Raw genomic sequence first — 17,120 nt, forward strand, 5'->3', positions numbered from 1 at the left:
ATTGTTTTGTACACCTGAAACTAATAATAATTTTAAAAAAAGAAAACTGAAATCTAAAAAAAAAATAAAAATAAAAAAAGTTTTGCAAGAAGAAAGTAATGAGATACTTTGAAAACTAAATGAAAAGCATTTCCAATTTTGTGGGTTTTTTTCCTCCTCACTTTTTTCTAGCTGCAACCAGTTCTTCCTCTTCTCCAGATGTGTCTCCCATGCAGCCCTTGCCACCCCACGCATACTCTACCCCTCAGCCGTCCCTTCCTCCTGTGAGGCCTTCGGCCTCGTTGCCTTTTGTGCCTCCCTCACCAGTCCCTTCTGCCCCACCACTTGTTACTTCTATGCCAACTCCTGTTTCTCCACCCTCTGCTGCTGCCTTCAGTAATCCGCCTGTGTCCCACTTCCCACCTTCACCTTCTTCCCCGAGTACTGTTCTGTCTGCTCCGCCTTCGGGTCCTCCTACATCAGGATTTGCTGTTGGTTCGCCTTATGACATTACAAGGGGCCATGCAGGAAGAGCTCCCCAGACACCCCTGATGCCATCGTTTTCTGCACCTCCAGTAACAGGTAATTCTCTTACTGATACTTTGAAATTAATGGCTATAGCTAATTTTTTTTTTTTTTTTAGTGACAGCTTTATTGATATATAATTTACATACCATATAATTCTAGCCATTTAAAGTGTACAACTCACTAGTTGTTAGTGCATTTACAGAGTTGTGCAGCCATCACTACAGTCAATTTTAGAATCTTTTAATCACCCCCAAAAGAAACCCCGTAACTATTAGCAGTCACTCCCTCCTTCGTTCCAAACCCTTATACCCCTCAGCAGCCTCTAGTCTACTTTCTGTCTCTCTGAATTTGCCTGTAGTGGACATTTCATATCATTGAACTCTTATAATATGTGGTCTTTTGTAACTGGCTTCTTTCACTTAGCATAAAATTTTCAGGGTTCATCCATGTAGCGTATGTCAGTGCTTCATTCTTTTTTATGTCTGAATAATATTCCATTGTATGGATGTACCACATTTTGTTTATTTGCTTCATCAGTTGAACTTTCGGGTTCTTTCCATTTGTTGGCGATTATGAATACTGCTTTTACGAACATTTGTGTACAAGATGAATGGACATATTTTCATTCATCTTGGGTATGTACATAGGCATGGAATTATTGCTGACTTTTGAAAAACCGCCAGACTGTTTTCCAAAGCAACTCCCTCACCAGCAGTGTATCAGAGTTTCAGTTTCTCTACATTGTTTTAAATTCATTGTTTTGATGTTCGGTTTCCTATTCTCATGTTTTTCCCATTTAAATTATTAAAGTAAAGCTGCTGTAACTTAGTATGTGATTTTTATATTTTGTAAAACTTAGTAGTACGTGATGAGTATATGGAGTGTCAGACAAAATTTCAAAATTTTGTCTTAGCATTTTGTGCACTTACAGAGAGAAACATCAAGGTGAAGTTTGAGAGAAAAAATTGTCAGGACTGAATGGTCCAGGGAATTTTATTTAGCCTGGTAAAAATTGAAAACCAAGTAAAAGCTCATGTGTGTCTTAAATTGGTGGTATTGGATCATTTCCTTTTCTAGGTCATCTATACCTACTGTTTAAGCTTCCCTGGAATGGTTGTTGGAAACCATATCAAAACTTCATACAGAAAGCAACTTTATTGTGATTTTTTTTTTTTTCAATTTTTTTTTTTTTAGCTGAGCCATCCTGCTACCTGTTGGCAGCTCAGCGGCTGCTCAGCTCGGGCTGGACTCGAACCGCTGTTGCTCAGAGCTCAAACTCTTGAGCGAGCTCTTAACCAACTGAGCCACTCGGCCGGCCCCTTATTGTGATTTTTATTATCCAACTTTGTATATCTACTTTTACAAATAAATTTTTTTGCAGAGTACAAGTAGTATACCCATGTTTATGTATTTATGAATTTTTTTTTGAGTTAAAATAGGGTATATAGAGTATGTGTACTAATTTTTATATGATGTGCTTGGGTGCTCACATCATTTTTATACATAAAAGAGATTAGAACTATGCTGTCCACATCTAAGAGCTAAAGAGAGCAAACCTGAAGTACTTGAATATATTTATGTTTTTATATTTATTTATTTTCAGGACAGTTGGTGTGAGCCTATGAAAAGGAAAGACATTTCTTTTTTGAAATTTCATTTGTATTTTATAATGGTTTAGGTGATTGTTTGAGTTCATAACTCAATCTTGAAATGCCTGATAATGTAGTTATATTATTTAAGCTATTTTGAACTGCTCACCTCATTTATTGCATCTTCTTTTTATAGGAAATAGTTTGTGGAATAAATTACATGTATTAAACTTTTTGTCATTAACTAGGTATTTTGCCAACTCCCATTACTCAGCAAGCCAGTCTGACATCTCTGGCCCAGGGAACTGGAACCACATCAGCCATTACTTTTCCAGAGGAACAGGAAGATCCTAGAATTGTTAGCGGTCAGGATGAAGCATCTGCTGGTGGACTCTGGGGTTTTATTAAGGTAAGCAGTATTTACTTTAAAAACCATGCTTAATTTTTAAATTTTGAAACTAATATATGTTCATTAGAGAGAATTTTGAAAATACAAAATGGTACAAGGGAAAAAAACCCTTTTGAGTCTTATTACCACTTTTCCATAGTTCCTCTCGGTCTTTTGTGTGTGCACATCTATGTAGATGTACCTCTTTTAATAAAAAATCAAATGGGGGTAGTGCCACGTGGACACATGCTATTTTGTGTCTTTTGTTTGTCTTTACCTAGCATATATCAAGAACATCTTCCTAGCCATAAAATATTCGTCAGAAATGCCCTTCTTTCTGGCTGCTTTGCCCTACATGCCGTTGCATTTATTTCCCATGTTTGATTTTGCAAAAGTGCTTTGGCGTTTTCTAATTGTAATTCTTATCAGTAAAGCTATGCTGAGTACTCTTATGTGCAAATCTTTATGTTCATCTTTTTTATCAGGATTAAGTCCTGATGAATGTCAGAGTGAACATTTTAAAAATTACTGATACATATTACTCTCCAAGAAGGTTATATCAAAATAGACTGTCACAGCATTTTTCACTTGTTAGCACTGTTTATTAACTCAAAATACAGTATTTTCTAATTTTATAGGCAAAAAAAATAATGCCTTGTTTTTATTTGCATTTCTTTGTTACTGAAGTTAAACATTTTTATGTATTTGTTTTTGTTTTTTTGCTATTCATAGTTCTCTAATGTGAAATCTCTAATCTTTGCCCAGTTTTGAATTGGGATGATTTTCTTTTCTTAATGAATTCATAAGAGCTCTTAATGCATGTAATAGGAAAATTTTATTATATGCTGTTATGTGTTGAAGTTTTCTCCATTTTTTACCTTACATTTTAATGTTATGCTTTTGACACAAAGGCTTCTAAATTTTCAGGATTCAATTTTATCAGTCTTTTTTCTTTTCAATTTTTTTAATGATAAAAATGACCTTTTTTCTCCACAATATATGATAAATGTTTTTCTATGATTTCTTCTGAATCTTTTATGGTTCCTTTTTTTACACTTATCAGTTTAATGTAGCTGATACTGTATTATATGAGGTAGAAGTCTAATTTTCTTCCAGCTGCTTAATTGACTGTTCCAACATCAAATCCCAGTGATTCAATATGTCAGCTTTATCTTAGTTGCTGCATTGTGGGTTAATGTTGGTCTCTAGGCCCTGTATTCTATTCCACTGCTCTGCCTTGCATCAGTACAACACTTTTAATTATTGTAATCCTATTATATTGATATTTATTGAAAGCTTACTGTGTGCTGAGGTGGGGATGGGGAAATGATGGGGAAATGATGAGTAAGATAAGGTCAGTTCCAAATCTCTGCATTCATAAAGACATCAGTTTTTGGTTACATAAGTTTGCCGATTTCTCTTTTCTATAAAATTTTCTTAACTAGTCTTTCCCTTTTATTTTTCTTGAATTTTGGAATTACTCTGTCAAGTTCCCCTCAATAGTCTGCTGATAGTTTGGCTGCATTCTATAGTAAACACTTTTAGATTAGTAGGTGGTTAACATGTTTGAACTTCATGTTTCATGAGGACAACATTTTTCTAAGCTGGCTTTTTTGTATCCCTCTGTGCTTGTTCAAGGTTTTCTTTATATAGGGACTATCTCTTCTTTTCCTTGTTAAGAGGGTGTGTCATTGTATCTGTTATCAGTTGTAATACTTGATTCAACTCCACAGGTCTTATAAATAGCTCTTCTGATATGCAGCATAAGGTTGGTCCACAGTCTTAAATATCAGTGTTAATGAACCACCTTAGTTTAATGGTAGGTTGGAAGAGGTGGACTCAGTGACTTGTTAGCCAGATGCCATCTTGGAGTCATTGCTTTCTCTAGTACCTTTCACCATGGGAGAAGTAGAGCACAAGACGGAAGTGCTCAGACCTGTTTGTTCTGTCTAGTTGTGTGGTTTTAAAACTCAGGTGGGTGCAAGACCTATTGGGGGATCATTTTGTGAGTTATATAAAGGTCCCACCACTATGCTGTACACCTGAAAGTAGTATAATTTTGTATGTCATCTGTAATTGAAAAATAAAAGAATGCAGAAGAATAGGTCTGGCTTAAAGGGAGAATTTGGGAATGGACAAGACAAGCAATGGGAGCTAGGAAAAAAGAAGCAGATTTAGTAGAGCATAACAGAATATTATATGCTAAGGTAGTAGGTAGTTGATTTGGGGGAATAAAGATGAGAATTGTTTTCACTATGTTTTTTTTATTTTTTTAAATATTTTTTACTATTTTTATTTTGTTATATATTTTATTATATTGGTCTATGGAGACATCTGATTACAGTCTTAATTTGGGACCTTGATGGATAAGTTTTGCCAATATTTTGTGGAAATAAATAAATTGAAATGCAATAATGTATACATATACATAGAAATGAAATAAATATATATACATACACACATGTGTATATGCAGTGTATATACCTCCCAGGCCAGTGCTACTCATAGTTTGATCTGCAGACACTGCTGTAGGTCTCTGATAGATAAGAAGTTGGGAGTAAGCATTGTGAAACTCGGTAGCAATTGAACATTGCCATAACCTTGTTTTTCTTAATCCTTTGCAAAAGTATAGGTCTATGATGCATTGGAAACCTAAAAAAAAAATTTCTTTCATTATCGGGTGATTATGGTGTTGTTTGTTTAGAATGGGTATTTATATTTTGTTTTATGCAGGGTGTGGCTGGAAATCCTGTGGTGAAATCTGTGCTTGATAAAACAAAACATTCCGTAGAAAGCATGATTACAACGCTGGACCCTGGCATGGCTCCGTATATCAGTATGTACTTAAGATAGACCAGCATCTGCCATATTTTTTTAAAGTTTATGCCAGTGTCAGCCACTCATTGTAATTAGTGGAAGTCCTCTTATAGTCTTAAATTGTGAGGTCTTAGTTTGGGCGTTTTTAATTCATCTTTTTCTTAGTTAAATACCATGTAATACATTTTGAAAACTTCTCAGAATGAACTTTGGAGGAGTAAAAATGATATGAATTAATAATATATATACTTACTAATTTTAAGTATGAATATGATTAGTGTTGCTTTATATGAATTTTATTTTATTCACTGTTGATATTTATTCATATTTGGTTTTGATGTTTCTCCAGTTATCTATTTTAATTAAATGTGTTTATACTTAGGAATATTATTTTTAGAGGAAGTTAATCTATTTCTTATATCTGATTGCTAGGTTTGTTGTTGTGAAAGCTGTTTTAACCACTTTTGAATTCTCTAGACATGCTGTGTGCCATTCAATTTTTAATCTAGTATGTGAAAAACATAATCGCTTAGCAGTATCAGTGATAAATTATTAGTAATTCTGTTGAAGATAACTTACAGGCCAAAGCTGTGTACCTGGTATCTGAATAGAGATTCACTGGCATTAGAAAGCCAATAGCTTCCACAAGTCTTGACTTCATTGGTCAAGATCTGACACTATCTGGTACGTGTCAGATAACAGGATCTAACAATAAGTACCATTTGTTAAATGCTTGCTCTTTAAGGCACTAATTCTTAAAAGAGCTATACAAGGTAGGTATTATTTTCTTCACGTTTTTGATAAGGAGCCTAGGTTCAGAGAGATTTAAGTTATCCTAGGTCCCACTTGGTGAAGTCACACTGAACCCATGCTCAATTTTTTTACACTTAGCCACTTTGCTTCCCTTGATTAGAAAATTGAATCAGGAATTAAATCAGCCGAATTATTCTTGGTGTTTGTACCTGCCAAAGGATTTAGAAATAGGGCCCTGCCATATATATTGATTTTATATATTAATAATCAAGTTTGACATAACCAATGCATCATATATATTCTTTTTTTCCAAAGTTCTTATTTTAAATGAGAGGAAAAAAGGAATCAGTATTTTTGGAGCCCTTGCTGTGTTAGTGCGTGCTGTTGTATTTGACTGTGAGAGCAGTTATTTTACTTATTCTTAGAGCAAGCCATGTAAAGTGATAGGTATTTTTTCTATGAAGAAACACGCTCAGCGACTTTCCCAATATAATGAAGCTAGAAAATGATAGTCAGGACTCAAAATTAAGACGGTTTCTCAAGCCAGTAGTCTGCATGACATCAAGAAAAAGGCAAAAAACCAAGGAGGGGGGATAAAAAAGAAAGATACAAAGTGAAATTTCTATTATTAGATAATAACATATAATCTTAATCAGTAGCTTTCATGAGTCTTGACTGTGTTGGTAGCTTGAAAAAGTAATACTGAGTGTGAAAAAGCTGACACTTTCCTAACAGGCAGCAAAAGCAAGACCATTCTTGTCTAACAAAACTCAAAGTGAAACAAGATATTTTTATACAAATATTCTAGAAATCACTAAGTTTAACAATTTTAAATGTATCAGAAAAGCATGAAAGCTATTAGAAATGGAGTTTAACACAGTTTAACTTTCTGCATTCTTTTAATTAGTTCTCCCTCCGTTATCATGAAAGGTGGCACTACTCATCACAAAAAGGCTGAAAAACACTGAGCGCAAGCTTAATGAAGCAGTATTCAGCTAGGATCAAGAGATATGTCCCACATGGAGAAAAAGAACAGGAAAAAAGTGTGTTTTTCCTCTTCTCTCCTCTGTGAGCCGTTGCTTTTAGGTTTTAGTCACTTCTGAATTCCAGTGAAGGTGGGATCTGTGGAACATCATGTCCGTCAGGAAAAGGATCCATAATACAAAACGCAAATACTTGGAAAAGATTTTCAACTGGTCCACAAGATATTAGGGAAAAACTTAGCATTGTGTCTGGGCAAAATGTTTTATAATACGAACAGCTTTCTTGAGACATCTCTTTTACCAGTGATAGCCTAATGCCAAGTAGCAAAATATGCAGTACTTAGAACCAGATCTTTGAATTCAGTGTATCGCAAAATGTTAGATCAAGATTTTTAAAATAATTAGGGATATTTGATCAAATTACTCTACAATAGTACACAGGTTTTTAAAATAATTGAAATATTAAAAATGTTTTAAAATATTTTAATTTCATATTACTCTTAGCCTTTTAAAATTTTAAGTTTTATAAAAGTTGGTATTTCATGTTTTATTTATGCTTGCATATTAGTGTTAGGACAATAGTAGGTGTGTAATTTATAAATATCCATTTGTGGTATGTGTTTTTTTTTCAATGATGGGGGCATATAATTTAAAAAGTTTAATTCCCACATTTTAAACTATTTTCTAGATAAAAAGCACAATTCATGGTAGTCTTTGTTTAGTGCAGAACTTCTGTGCATCTCTTTGGCAAATTGTATCAGTAACAGTCATTTTCATTTTCTATAGAGTATCTCGTGTAATTTATACTTCATAAGCCAGATATTTAATTTTTTTTTAATTAAAGTTTACTGGGGTGACAATGGTTAATAAAGTTACATAGGTTTCAGGTGTACAATTCTGTAATACATCATCTATATATCACATTGTGTGTTCACCACCCAGAGTCAGTTCTCTTTCCATCACCGTAAAGTTGATCCCCTTTACCCTCATCTACCACCCCCTCCCCCCTTACCCTCTGGTAACCACTAAACTGTTTGTGTCTATGAGTTTTGTTTCTTCATTTGTTTTTCTTGTTCTTTCGTTGTTTTCAGTTTTATATACCACATATCAGTGAAATCATGTGGTTCTCGACTTTTTCTGTCTGACTTATTTCGTTTAGCATTATAATCTCAAGATCCATCCATGTTGTTGCAAATGGCACTATTTCATCTTTTCTAGTGGCAGAATAGTATTCCATATATTTAAGTTCAATGATTGCGCCATAGCTGAAGGATTGGCAACTATGGCATCTACATGGTGTTAGAATTTTGTGTATAGTATTTATTAATTAACAGCAGAAAAGCCATTTTGATTTACAACCTTAAAATTGCAATAAATGTGTCTATCCAAAGTTTAAACCAATCAGAAAATGAAACTTGAGTAAATTAATACAGTAGCATAGTAGAAAACAAATTGTACTCATAGCAGCTGTAACATAATTTCTCAAATTGATGTCTTTAGAACACTTTTTAGGAGCTATTATTAGATGCTAAAAAAAGTATTCCATGAACAGATTTAAGTATGGAAAGTACTAGGTTAAAGCCATGATTTTTAATGGTTGGATTTCTCAAAATCTTAATGCTAATGTGTGTTGTAATTTTCCAAGAAAGAAATATGATGTGCAGCATCTCCTAAGCTTAATTCACCACAGAAAGCTGTTTTCAGGGGAGCTATTAATATGTTCTGGGACAGTATTTCATAGAATATAGAACAATGTGGTGCTCTATTTGTGGCAGATATGATACTCAGAACCATTAGAAGGCATGTGACACCTGCTTGCAGATAGACTCCCTCAGATAATGCATTAAGTTCTAATTTTTATTAGAGGAAAATCTACTAAGGAAAATTTAGTACTTCAGGGCCAAGCACTTGTTGGAATAAAATGCCTATATTTTGCATCATTCTGTGAGGTTAGTAATAATTATGCAAATAAAATGTTAGTGTATGGTAGTAATTATGAAAATTTCATTATTTTCATTGAAATTTTCTTCTGGTCTTTGTAGAATCTGGAGGTGAACTGGATATTATAGTGACTTCGAATAAAGAAGTAAAAGTTGCTGCTGTCCGAGACGCCTTCCAGGAGGTCTTTGGTTTAGCTGTGGTTATGGGGGAAGCCATTCAGGCCAACATTGCCCCACAACCAGTGGGCTATGCAGCTGGATTAAAAGTGAGTCGTGGAATACTTTTTCAGGATATAAAAATTGGCAGCTAATTTTTTCATAATTCTGATAACCCTATGATCTGTATGGAGCTAATTGGTTTTTACATACTAAAATAATGATCAGCTTTGTTTTTAATTAGACACCTCTATAGTGTTATGAAGACATAGTCGAGTTTTAATTGAAAGATACGTAAGATGGGTTTTGATTATTGGGGGAAGGGAGAAAACAGACACGAAGAGAGTAAGTAGTTACTCCTAAAAGAGATCTTCTTAACCCAGTGTTAACATTCAAATCCATTGCTAAAGATATAATAACCCTTGAATCCTGTAGACTTTTAATTACAATCACTGTTAATAATGTTTTACACTTATGTATTTCTTCAGGGTTAGGTCCCTGTGAGCCTCTAGTCACAGCATTTTTGCCAACCGATCAATACATAACTTTTTTTATGTCTGCTTCTGTTTAATACAACTTAATGTGTATATATTTGATTCACTAACATTAAACTCTCACGGCCGACAGCACTAGGACTCATGCCTGAATGAGGCTTATCTAACACACGGTTGCTCCGTAAGGCGTCACAGTCCTGTGCTTAGAAACACTAGACAACACTTCAGCACTATACTTGGGGGCCATTTTAAACAGCAGAATCACGAAGAAAAAGCACAACTATGAAAAGTACAGTGCTAAAATGATTTTATTGAATCATAGTTGTGACCATTGTTTTATAGCTTATATTCATCAAATAGAGCTGTAGTTAATATCTACAAGAATGTATGGAAAAAGCATGAAATTTTAGTTCTCTAAACCAAGGCAATTAATAAAAATTCTTAAGAGTATAGGGTAACTTCTTAAGGGTCTTTGTGTATTTTACTTCAGTTCTGAGATAATTACTTCAGTGTGGTCTCTATGCTACCTAGTTCTTGAAAGGTAAAACCTTAGCAGGTCTATAATTGTGATTCCAAAAGATGCCACACTTAATTAATGTGGTCAGAGGAGAAGAGAGGTCAGTATTTTCATTTTCTCTTCTGGATTCCATAAACAAACAAAAAGAAAAGAATTAAACTTGTCTACCTAGCTCACTTTCATATCTCTTATAGGTGCTAATTAATTCCAATTAAATATTTTGGGACCCCCCCCCTATGAAGTTTAAAGTTCACTGTTGTAGGATAAAGGAAATGAGCAAACTTAGTCTCTGTTCCCTGGAAGCATAAAATCTAGGAATATTTTTTTGTAGTGCGTAGCTGAGATAGCACCTTCAGAAAGGGATGAATTCTAAACATCCACTAATCCCCTAATAGTTATGAATTAACATTTATTTCAACTTTATAATTAAAATTCAGTCATAACTACCTCTTGGCAGGAGTGAATTAGGCAAATTTACAATATCCAGTATAAAAAAATTAAGTTTATATCTTGTGTTATATTTTCTTTAAATTCAACACCTGCCTCTTCATCCAGTATTAGATTTGTTGAAACCATAATTACACTATTTTGATTCTTAACATTAGTGATAGAGGCCTTGATTTTTTTCCTTTGTTCAGTGTTTCATGTAGCAAGTTCTTACTGAATGCCTATTAGGTCAGATACTGTGCGAGATACAAGAGGAAGTGAAAATACAGTCTTGATTTTATTGTAGTTTAAATCATATCTTCTTTCATCTATCTTTATAAGCTAATGTCTTTTTTGTAATTGAACAAAAAATAATTTCTTTATCTAAACTATTAATGGATACCTAAATACAATATGGTTTTTAAAGTGAAATTATGTGTATATAGCTATATTCATAAAGTACACTAATCAAAAGCTATCCAATAAATTAACAAGAAATCCAAATACAAAGATATTCCTCTGAATTCCATGTTTCATTGAGCATCAAAAACCACTAATCTTCTAGTCCTTTTCTTGTACATTATTCTGTATCCACATTCTCTGCATCTGATTGGATCCCTGGATTTTATTTCATTTTCTGTGTGACTTTCTCCACAGATAATATCATTGGCTGCTGCTTTGGGGGTTGAACATCCTTCTGGGTGTCCATTTCAGACCCCAAGTAGCACAGAGAAACTCCTCACTCAGATAAGCTAATGTCTTTGGTTAGATAGCTAATAAATTGGTTTACCCGTTCTCATACGGCTGTTACTTTCTGTTCTTTATTTCATTTATCTCTTAAATAAATTCGGTTGTCTCTAGAAGTGCCCTAGCTTTCTCAATTTTCATTGGAATAAGAATTAACCACTTAATCTCATTCACCATTAAGCTCTGTTGTCCATAATAAAAATAGGTATTTACCCATGGCTAATTTTAGTCAGAAATAGAAAGATTTTTATCTTGCTTTTTCAATACATTCTCACACATCATGATCACTGTGAAGCGATTCAGGTAAAAGTAGTAAACAACAACCTTGTTCTCATTAATCCAGGTTTTTATCTACTAATAGATATATTTAATTCATGATTTTGAGTTATCTGTATAATATTCATGGCCCCTCAGTTTTGTTTTATAAATGGTTATAATATTCCTGAACAAGCTCTGGTGTAATATATACATTTCCAATTTAAAAAGCTTATTTTGGGGGCCGTCCAAGTGGCTCAGTTGGTTAAGAGTTGGCTTAAGAGTGCGAGCTCTGAGCAATAGGACCACCGGTTCGATTCCCACATGGGCCAGTGACACAGTGCCCGAGCTGAGTTGCCGCTGAGCTGCCAACAGGTGGCAGGATGGCTCAGCTGGTGTAACAAGATTGCCTGTTCAATGATGGGCTATGCCCGCCAGCAACTAAGACTGAACTTGGCACCTTGAACTGAGCTGCCGCCCGGATGGCTCAGTGGATAGAGGTGCGCTCTTAAGGCTGCCAGGTTCGACTCCCACATGGGATGGTGGCTACGCCCACCCACAACTAAGATTGAACACAGCACCTTGAGGTTAGAGGCCACGAGCTGCCAACGGGCAGCCAGATGGCGACTGGCGCCCTCCACAACGAAGATTGAAGAACAACAACTTGGCTGGTCCCCTTCCCCAATTCCCCAACACTGTTCCCCTCCCCCAATTCCCCAATAAAATCTTTAAAAAAAAAATAAAAAGCTCATTTTGGTTCACATTTTTAAGGTTATATTTACAGAGAATCAGAAGAAAGAAAAAAATACATTTACCATTGATATGATTGCATACTTAGAAAATTAGAGACAACTGCAAAATTACTGGACTGACAAAAGATTCTTATTTAATAAGAGGACCTCTTGCCAGATCAACAATAAAAAACGTAGTTTCTTTATATTACTAATAACCATTTAGAACATTGAATATAAAAATCCATTACACAGTAGCAACCAAAATACTAATGCACATTGGAATAATTTGGAAGGTACACTCCAAACTGTTAATACTATCCTGAGGAGAACACGATTCGACTTTTTCACTTTTTGTCATCTGTATTTAAGTGTTTACAATGAGTATATGTGTGTCTGTGTATAAATGTATGCATGTATTGCTTGTATAATCATAAATTAGTATATTTAATACTGAATAATTTAAAATGGGTTCCAACCTACACTGTTGTTATTCAGGGTGCCCAGGAACGGATAGATATCTTGCGTAGAAATGGAGTGATCCATGAAAAACAGATTGCTGTGTCAGTAGAAAACTTCATTGCAGAATTGCTACCTGAAAAGTAAGATGCTTTTTTTTTTTTTTTGTAATTTTTTTTTATTGTAATGAGAACTTTTAAAGATCTTTCTTAGCAATTTTCAAATATACAATACAATGTTAACTATAGTTACCATGCTGTATATTAATTACATCTTTATAACTTATTTTATAACTGAAAGTCTGTACCTTTTGGGGGTCACCCATGTCCCCAACCCCAGCCTCGGGCAATCACCAGCAGTTTGTTCTCTGCCTGTGTTGAGTTTTGGTTTTTTTGTTTGTTCATTTTTAGATGCCTATATAAGTGAAATCATATAGGGATCTAAAGATAGTTCTCTCTCAGACTTATTTAACTTAGCATAATGCCCTCAAAGTCCATGCATGTTGCCACAAATAAGATTTCCTTTTTCATGGCTGAGGTGTGTGTGTGTGCGTGTGTGTGTGTGACATTTTCTTTATCCCTTCATCCATCAGTGGACACTTAATGTTACTTCCATGTCTTGGCTATTGTAAATAATGCTGCAGTGAACATGGGGGTGCAGATATCTTTTTGAGTTAGTGTTTTCGTTTCCTTCGGATAAATATCCAGAAGTGGAATTTGGTGGATCATATGGTAGTTCTGTTTTTAAATTTTTGAGGAACCTACATACTGTTTTCTATACTAGCTTTTTTACATTCCCAACAGTGTACAGGAGTTCCCTTTTTTCCATATCCTTGCTAACGCTTGCTATTTTTTGCCTTTGTGAGAATAGTCATTCTAACAGATGTGAGATTATATCTCATTGTGGTTTGATTTCCATTTCCCTGATGTTTAGTGATGTTGAGCACCTTTTCATATACCTGTTGGCCAACTGTGTATCTTGTTGGGAAAACTGCCTATTTAGAACATTTGCCTATTTAATAATTGGAATATTTGGGGGTTTTGCTATGAGTTCTTTACATATTTTAGATATTAACCGCTTGTCAGATATATGGTTTGCAAATATTTTCTCCCATTCAGTAGGTTGCCTTTTTATTTTGTTGATGGTTCCCTTTGCAGTGCAGAAGCTTTTTAGTTTGTTGTAGTCCCACTTGTTTATTTTTGCTTTTGTTACCAAATCCAAAAAAGTCATTGCCAAGACCAATGGTATAGGTTACCACCTATAGTTTCTTCAGGTTTTATGATTTCAGGTCTTATGTTCAAGTCTTTAATCCATTTTGAATTAATTTTTGTGTATGGTTTAAAGGCCTAGTTTCCCCAACACCATTTATTGAAGAGATTCTCCTTTTCCCAGGGTATATATTTTGCCTCCTTTGTCATAAATTAATTGACAATATATGTGAAATTATTTCTGGGATCTCTGTTCTGTTGCATTGATCTATGTATCTGTTTTTATCCCAATACCATGCTGTTTTGATTATTACAGCTTTGTAATATAGTTGGAAATCAGGGAGCATGATGCCTCCAGCTTTTATTTCTCAAGATTGCTTTGGCTATTCAGGATCTTGTGGTTCTATACAAATTTCAGGATTATTTGTTCTATTTCTGTGAAAAATGCCATTGAAATTTTGATAGGGATTAAATTTATCTGATATTTTTTATTAGTGTATAGAAGTACAACAGATTTTTGTATATTAGTTTTGTATGCTGCAACTTTGCTGTATTCATTTATTATATCTAACAGTTTTTTGATGGAACCTTCAGGGATTTCTATATATAATACTATGTTATCTGCAAATAGTGACAGTTTTATTTCTTGCTTTCTGACATGGATATCTTTTATTTCTTTTTCTTGCCTAATTGCTCTGGCTAGGACTTCCAATACCATGTTGAATAAAAGTGGTGAGAGTGGTCATCCTTGTCTTTTTCCTGCTCTTAGAGGAAAAGCTTTTAGCTTTTCACTATTGAATATGATTTTAGCTGTGGGCTTGTCATATGTGGCCTTTATGTTGAGATACATTCACTCTGTGTCCACTTTGTTGAGAGCTTTTTTTAAATCATAAATGGATATTTAATTCTGTCAATTTCTTTTTCTGTATTTCAGAGATGATCATATGATTTTTTAGCCTTCATTTTGTTAATGTGGTGTAGTACATTGATTGCTTTATGTGTGTTGAGCCATCCTTGCATCACTGGAATAAATCGTACTTGATCATGGTGTGTCATCCTTTTAATATTGTTGAATTCGCTTTGCTATTTTGTTTAGGATTTTTGCATCTGTATTCATCAGGGATGTTTGCTTGTGTAATTGTTTTGTGGTGTACTTCTCTGGTTTTGGTATTGAGGTAATGGTGGCCTTGTAAAATGAGTTTGGAAGTATTCCCCCCCTTTTCTATTTTTTGGGAGAGTCTGAGAAGGATTAGTGTTAATCCTTCCTTAAATATTTGGTATACGAGTAATTCACTAGTGTAGCTATCTGGTCCTAGTCTTTTGTTTGTTGGGAGGTTTTTTATTAATGATTCAATCTCCTTATTAGTAATAGGTCTGTTCAGATTTTCTACTTATTTTTCAGCTTTGGTAAGTTGAATGTTTTTAGGAATTTATCCATATCTTCTAGGTTTGCAATTTCTTGGCATATAATTGTTCAATAAGAGGCTTATGATGTTTCTTTTAGGAGCAAAGTAGAATTGGGTCTAAGAGACTCACAATGAATACCTAGCAAAAAATTTATCCAGTTTTTAGAACCAGAGAGAAAAGTATATTCTGGTTTATCTATATTACTTAACTAACTATGTGACCTGTGTGGCTCAGCTCACATTTCTACCCTTTTTAACTATAAAATGAATAATATCTGTGTTCTAAGAATCTGTTAATAAGCACTTAATATAGTAGTTTAAGTATAAGGCGATACAGTTGTATATTGGCTTGGATGTAATTGACTACTAGTAGCAAACACAGTCATTTGCATAATTATTCAGACTAATGGAAGGTATGAACAAGAGGGCCTAGTGACAGTTTGCTAAGCTGTCATTTATTTAGTTTGGAAAAAAACTCCAGGCAACATAATTTATCATTGTTTTGAGAGCATTATACTTTTAATAGATGGCTTTTTTTTTATGGGAGAATTTTTTTAATATGCTGAATTGATTTATATTGAAATAACTTCCCAATTGTGTAAATCTACCTTCTTTAGTAATCACATTGTGGTTTTGTTGTTTATTTAGCATTGACTAACACTGCCTAGTACTTTGTGGCTCTAGTGTACAAAATATATTCTCCAACTTTGAGGATGTATTATAGGCCTATTAGAAGAGAAAATATATGCACATAAGTACAGTTTTAAATGATTATATAAGAAGTATATAATTTTTTGCTGATAGAAAATGTTATATGTACAATTTCAGTGGAGGTAGTGTCAGATGAGATTCATGAATAATGGATTTGAACTGGATTTGAAGAATGGGTAGAATTTGGATAAGTGGAAAAGAATGAGAAGGACATCTTGAATGGAGGGAAAGTTTGAAGATGATTAAGATATATCATCTGAAGTCAGTGGTTATATCAGCTTCACAGAATGTTTTTAGATAGGAAATGAAGCAGTGGTTTCGGACAAATTGTGAAGAGCTTTGAATGCTAGGTTGAGAAGTTTGAATTTTTTGTGTAAGACCCAGGGAACCATCCAGTGATAATTATTATTTTGTTTTTCACTCTACCCCTCTATTAACCGTTTACTATTCATTTAATGGTTACTTTAGCAATTATATTGTGCCTTTGTAATGTATTACATTATAACAAAAATTATGGCTTGAGAATATGGGAACCACATTTAATACCATTTACCCTTTTCATCTTTTGCAGTAGTGTTGTCAGGTTTCTTTATTCTGCATATTTTTTAAACACCTAAGACATTACTGTTGGTGCTTCTGTGCATTCAATATTCGTTTGTTTCTTCTCTGAATTCCTTCCTGCATTTTTTGTTTTTCTGTCTGGGATGATTTTCCTTGAGTACTACTTTGTAATGGAAGACTAGCTATGAATTCTCTGTGCTTTTGTCTGTGTGAAAGTGCTTTTAATTCACCTTTGTTTTTGAAGAATGTGTTTGCTAGATACAGAAGTATACGTTGGCAATTATTTTCTTTCAGCACTTTAAAGATGTATTGTTTTCTGGCTTCCATCATTCTATTAAGAAGTCAGCAATCCGTCACAGTATTGTTTCTATGAAGATAATGTGTTGTTTTCTCTGTCTGCTTTTAGGGTTTTTTTTTTTTTCTGTCATTTTATTTTTACAGTTAGCTATGGTTTGCCTAGGTTGATTTGCAT

The 17,120-nt window shown here is 34.0% G+C and overlaps 1 protein-coding gene and 1 pseudogene across 2 annotated transcripts in view; one reads left to right on the forward strand and one right to left on the reverse strand.

Annotated features, from left to right (window-relative positions):
- The window catches only part of PRRC1 (proline rich coiled-coil 1), a 38,061-nt gene that overhangs the window by 5,762 nt on the left and 15,179 nt on the right, over positions 1-17,120 (forward strand). For both annotated transcript variants that reach the window (XM_019635413.1, XM_019635412.1), the window contains 5 exons: positions 172-561; positions 2,345-2,505; positions 5,218-5,320; positions 9,080-9,243; positions 12,802-12,905. In XM_019635413.1, coding sequence (XP_019490958.1) covers positions 172-561; positions 2,345-2,505; positions 5,218-5,320; positions 9,080-9,243; positions 12,802-12,905 — 922 coding nt within the window. The remainder of the gene's footprint in view (positions 1-171; positions 562-2,344; positions 2,506-5,217; positions 5,321-9,079; positions 9,244-12,801; positions 12,906-17,120) is intronic.
- LOC109379080 (DNA-directed RNA polymerases I, II, and III subunit RPABC4 pseudogene) lies at positions 11,104-11,279 on the reverse strand (annotated as a pseudogene).

This window comes from Hipposideros armiger, unplaced genomic scaffold (genome assembly GCF_001890085.2).
Source record: "Hipposideros armiger isolate ML-2016 unplaced genomic scaffold, ASM189008v1 scaffold_21, whole genome shotgun sequence".
Taxonomy (NCBI): domain Eukaryota; kingdom Metazoa; phylum Chordata; class Mammalia; order Chiroptera; family Hipposideridae; genus Hipposideros; species Hipposideros armiger.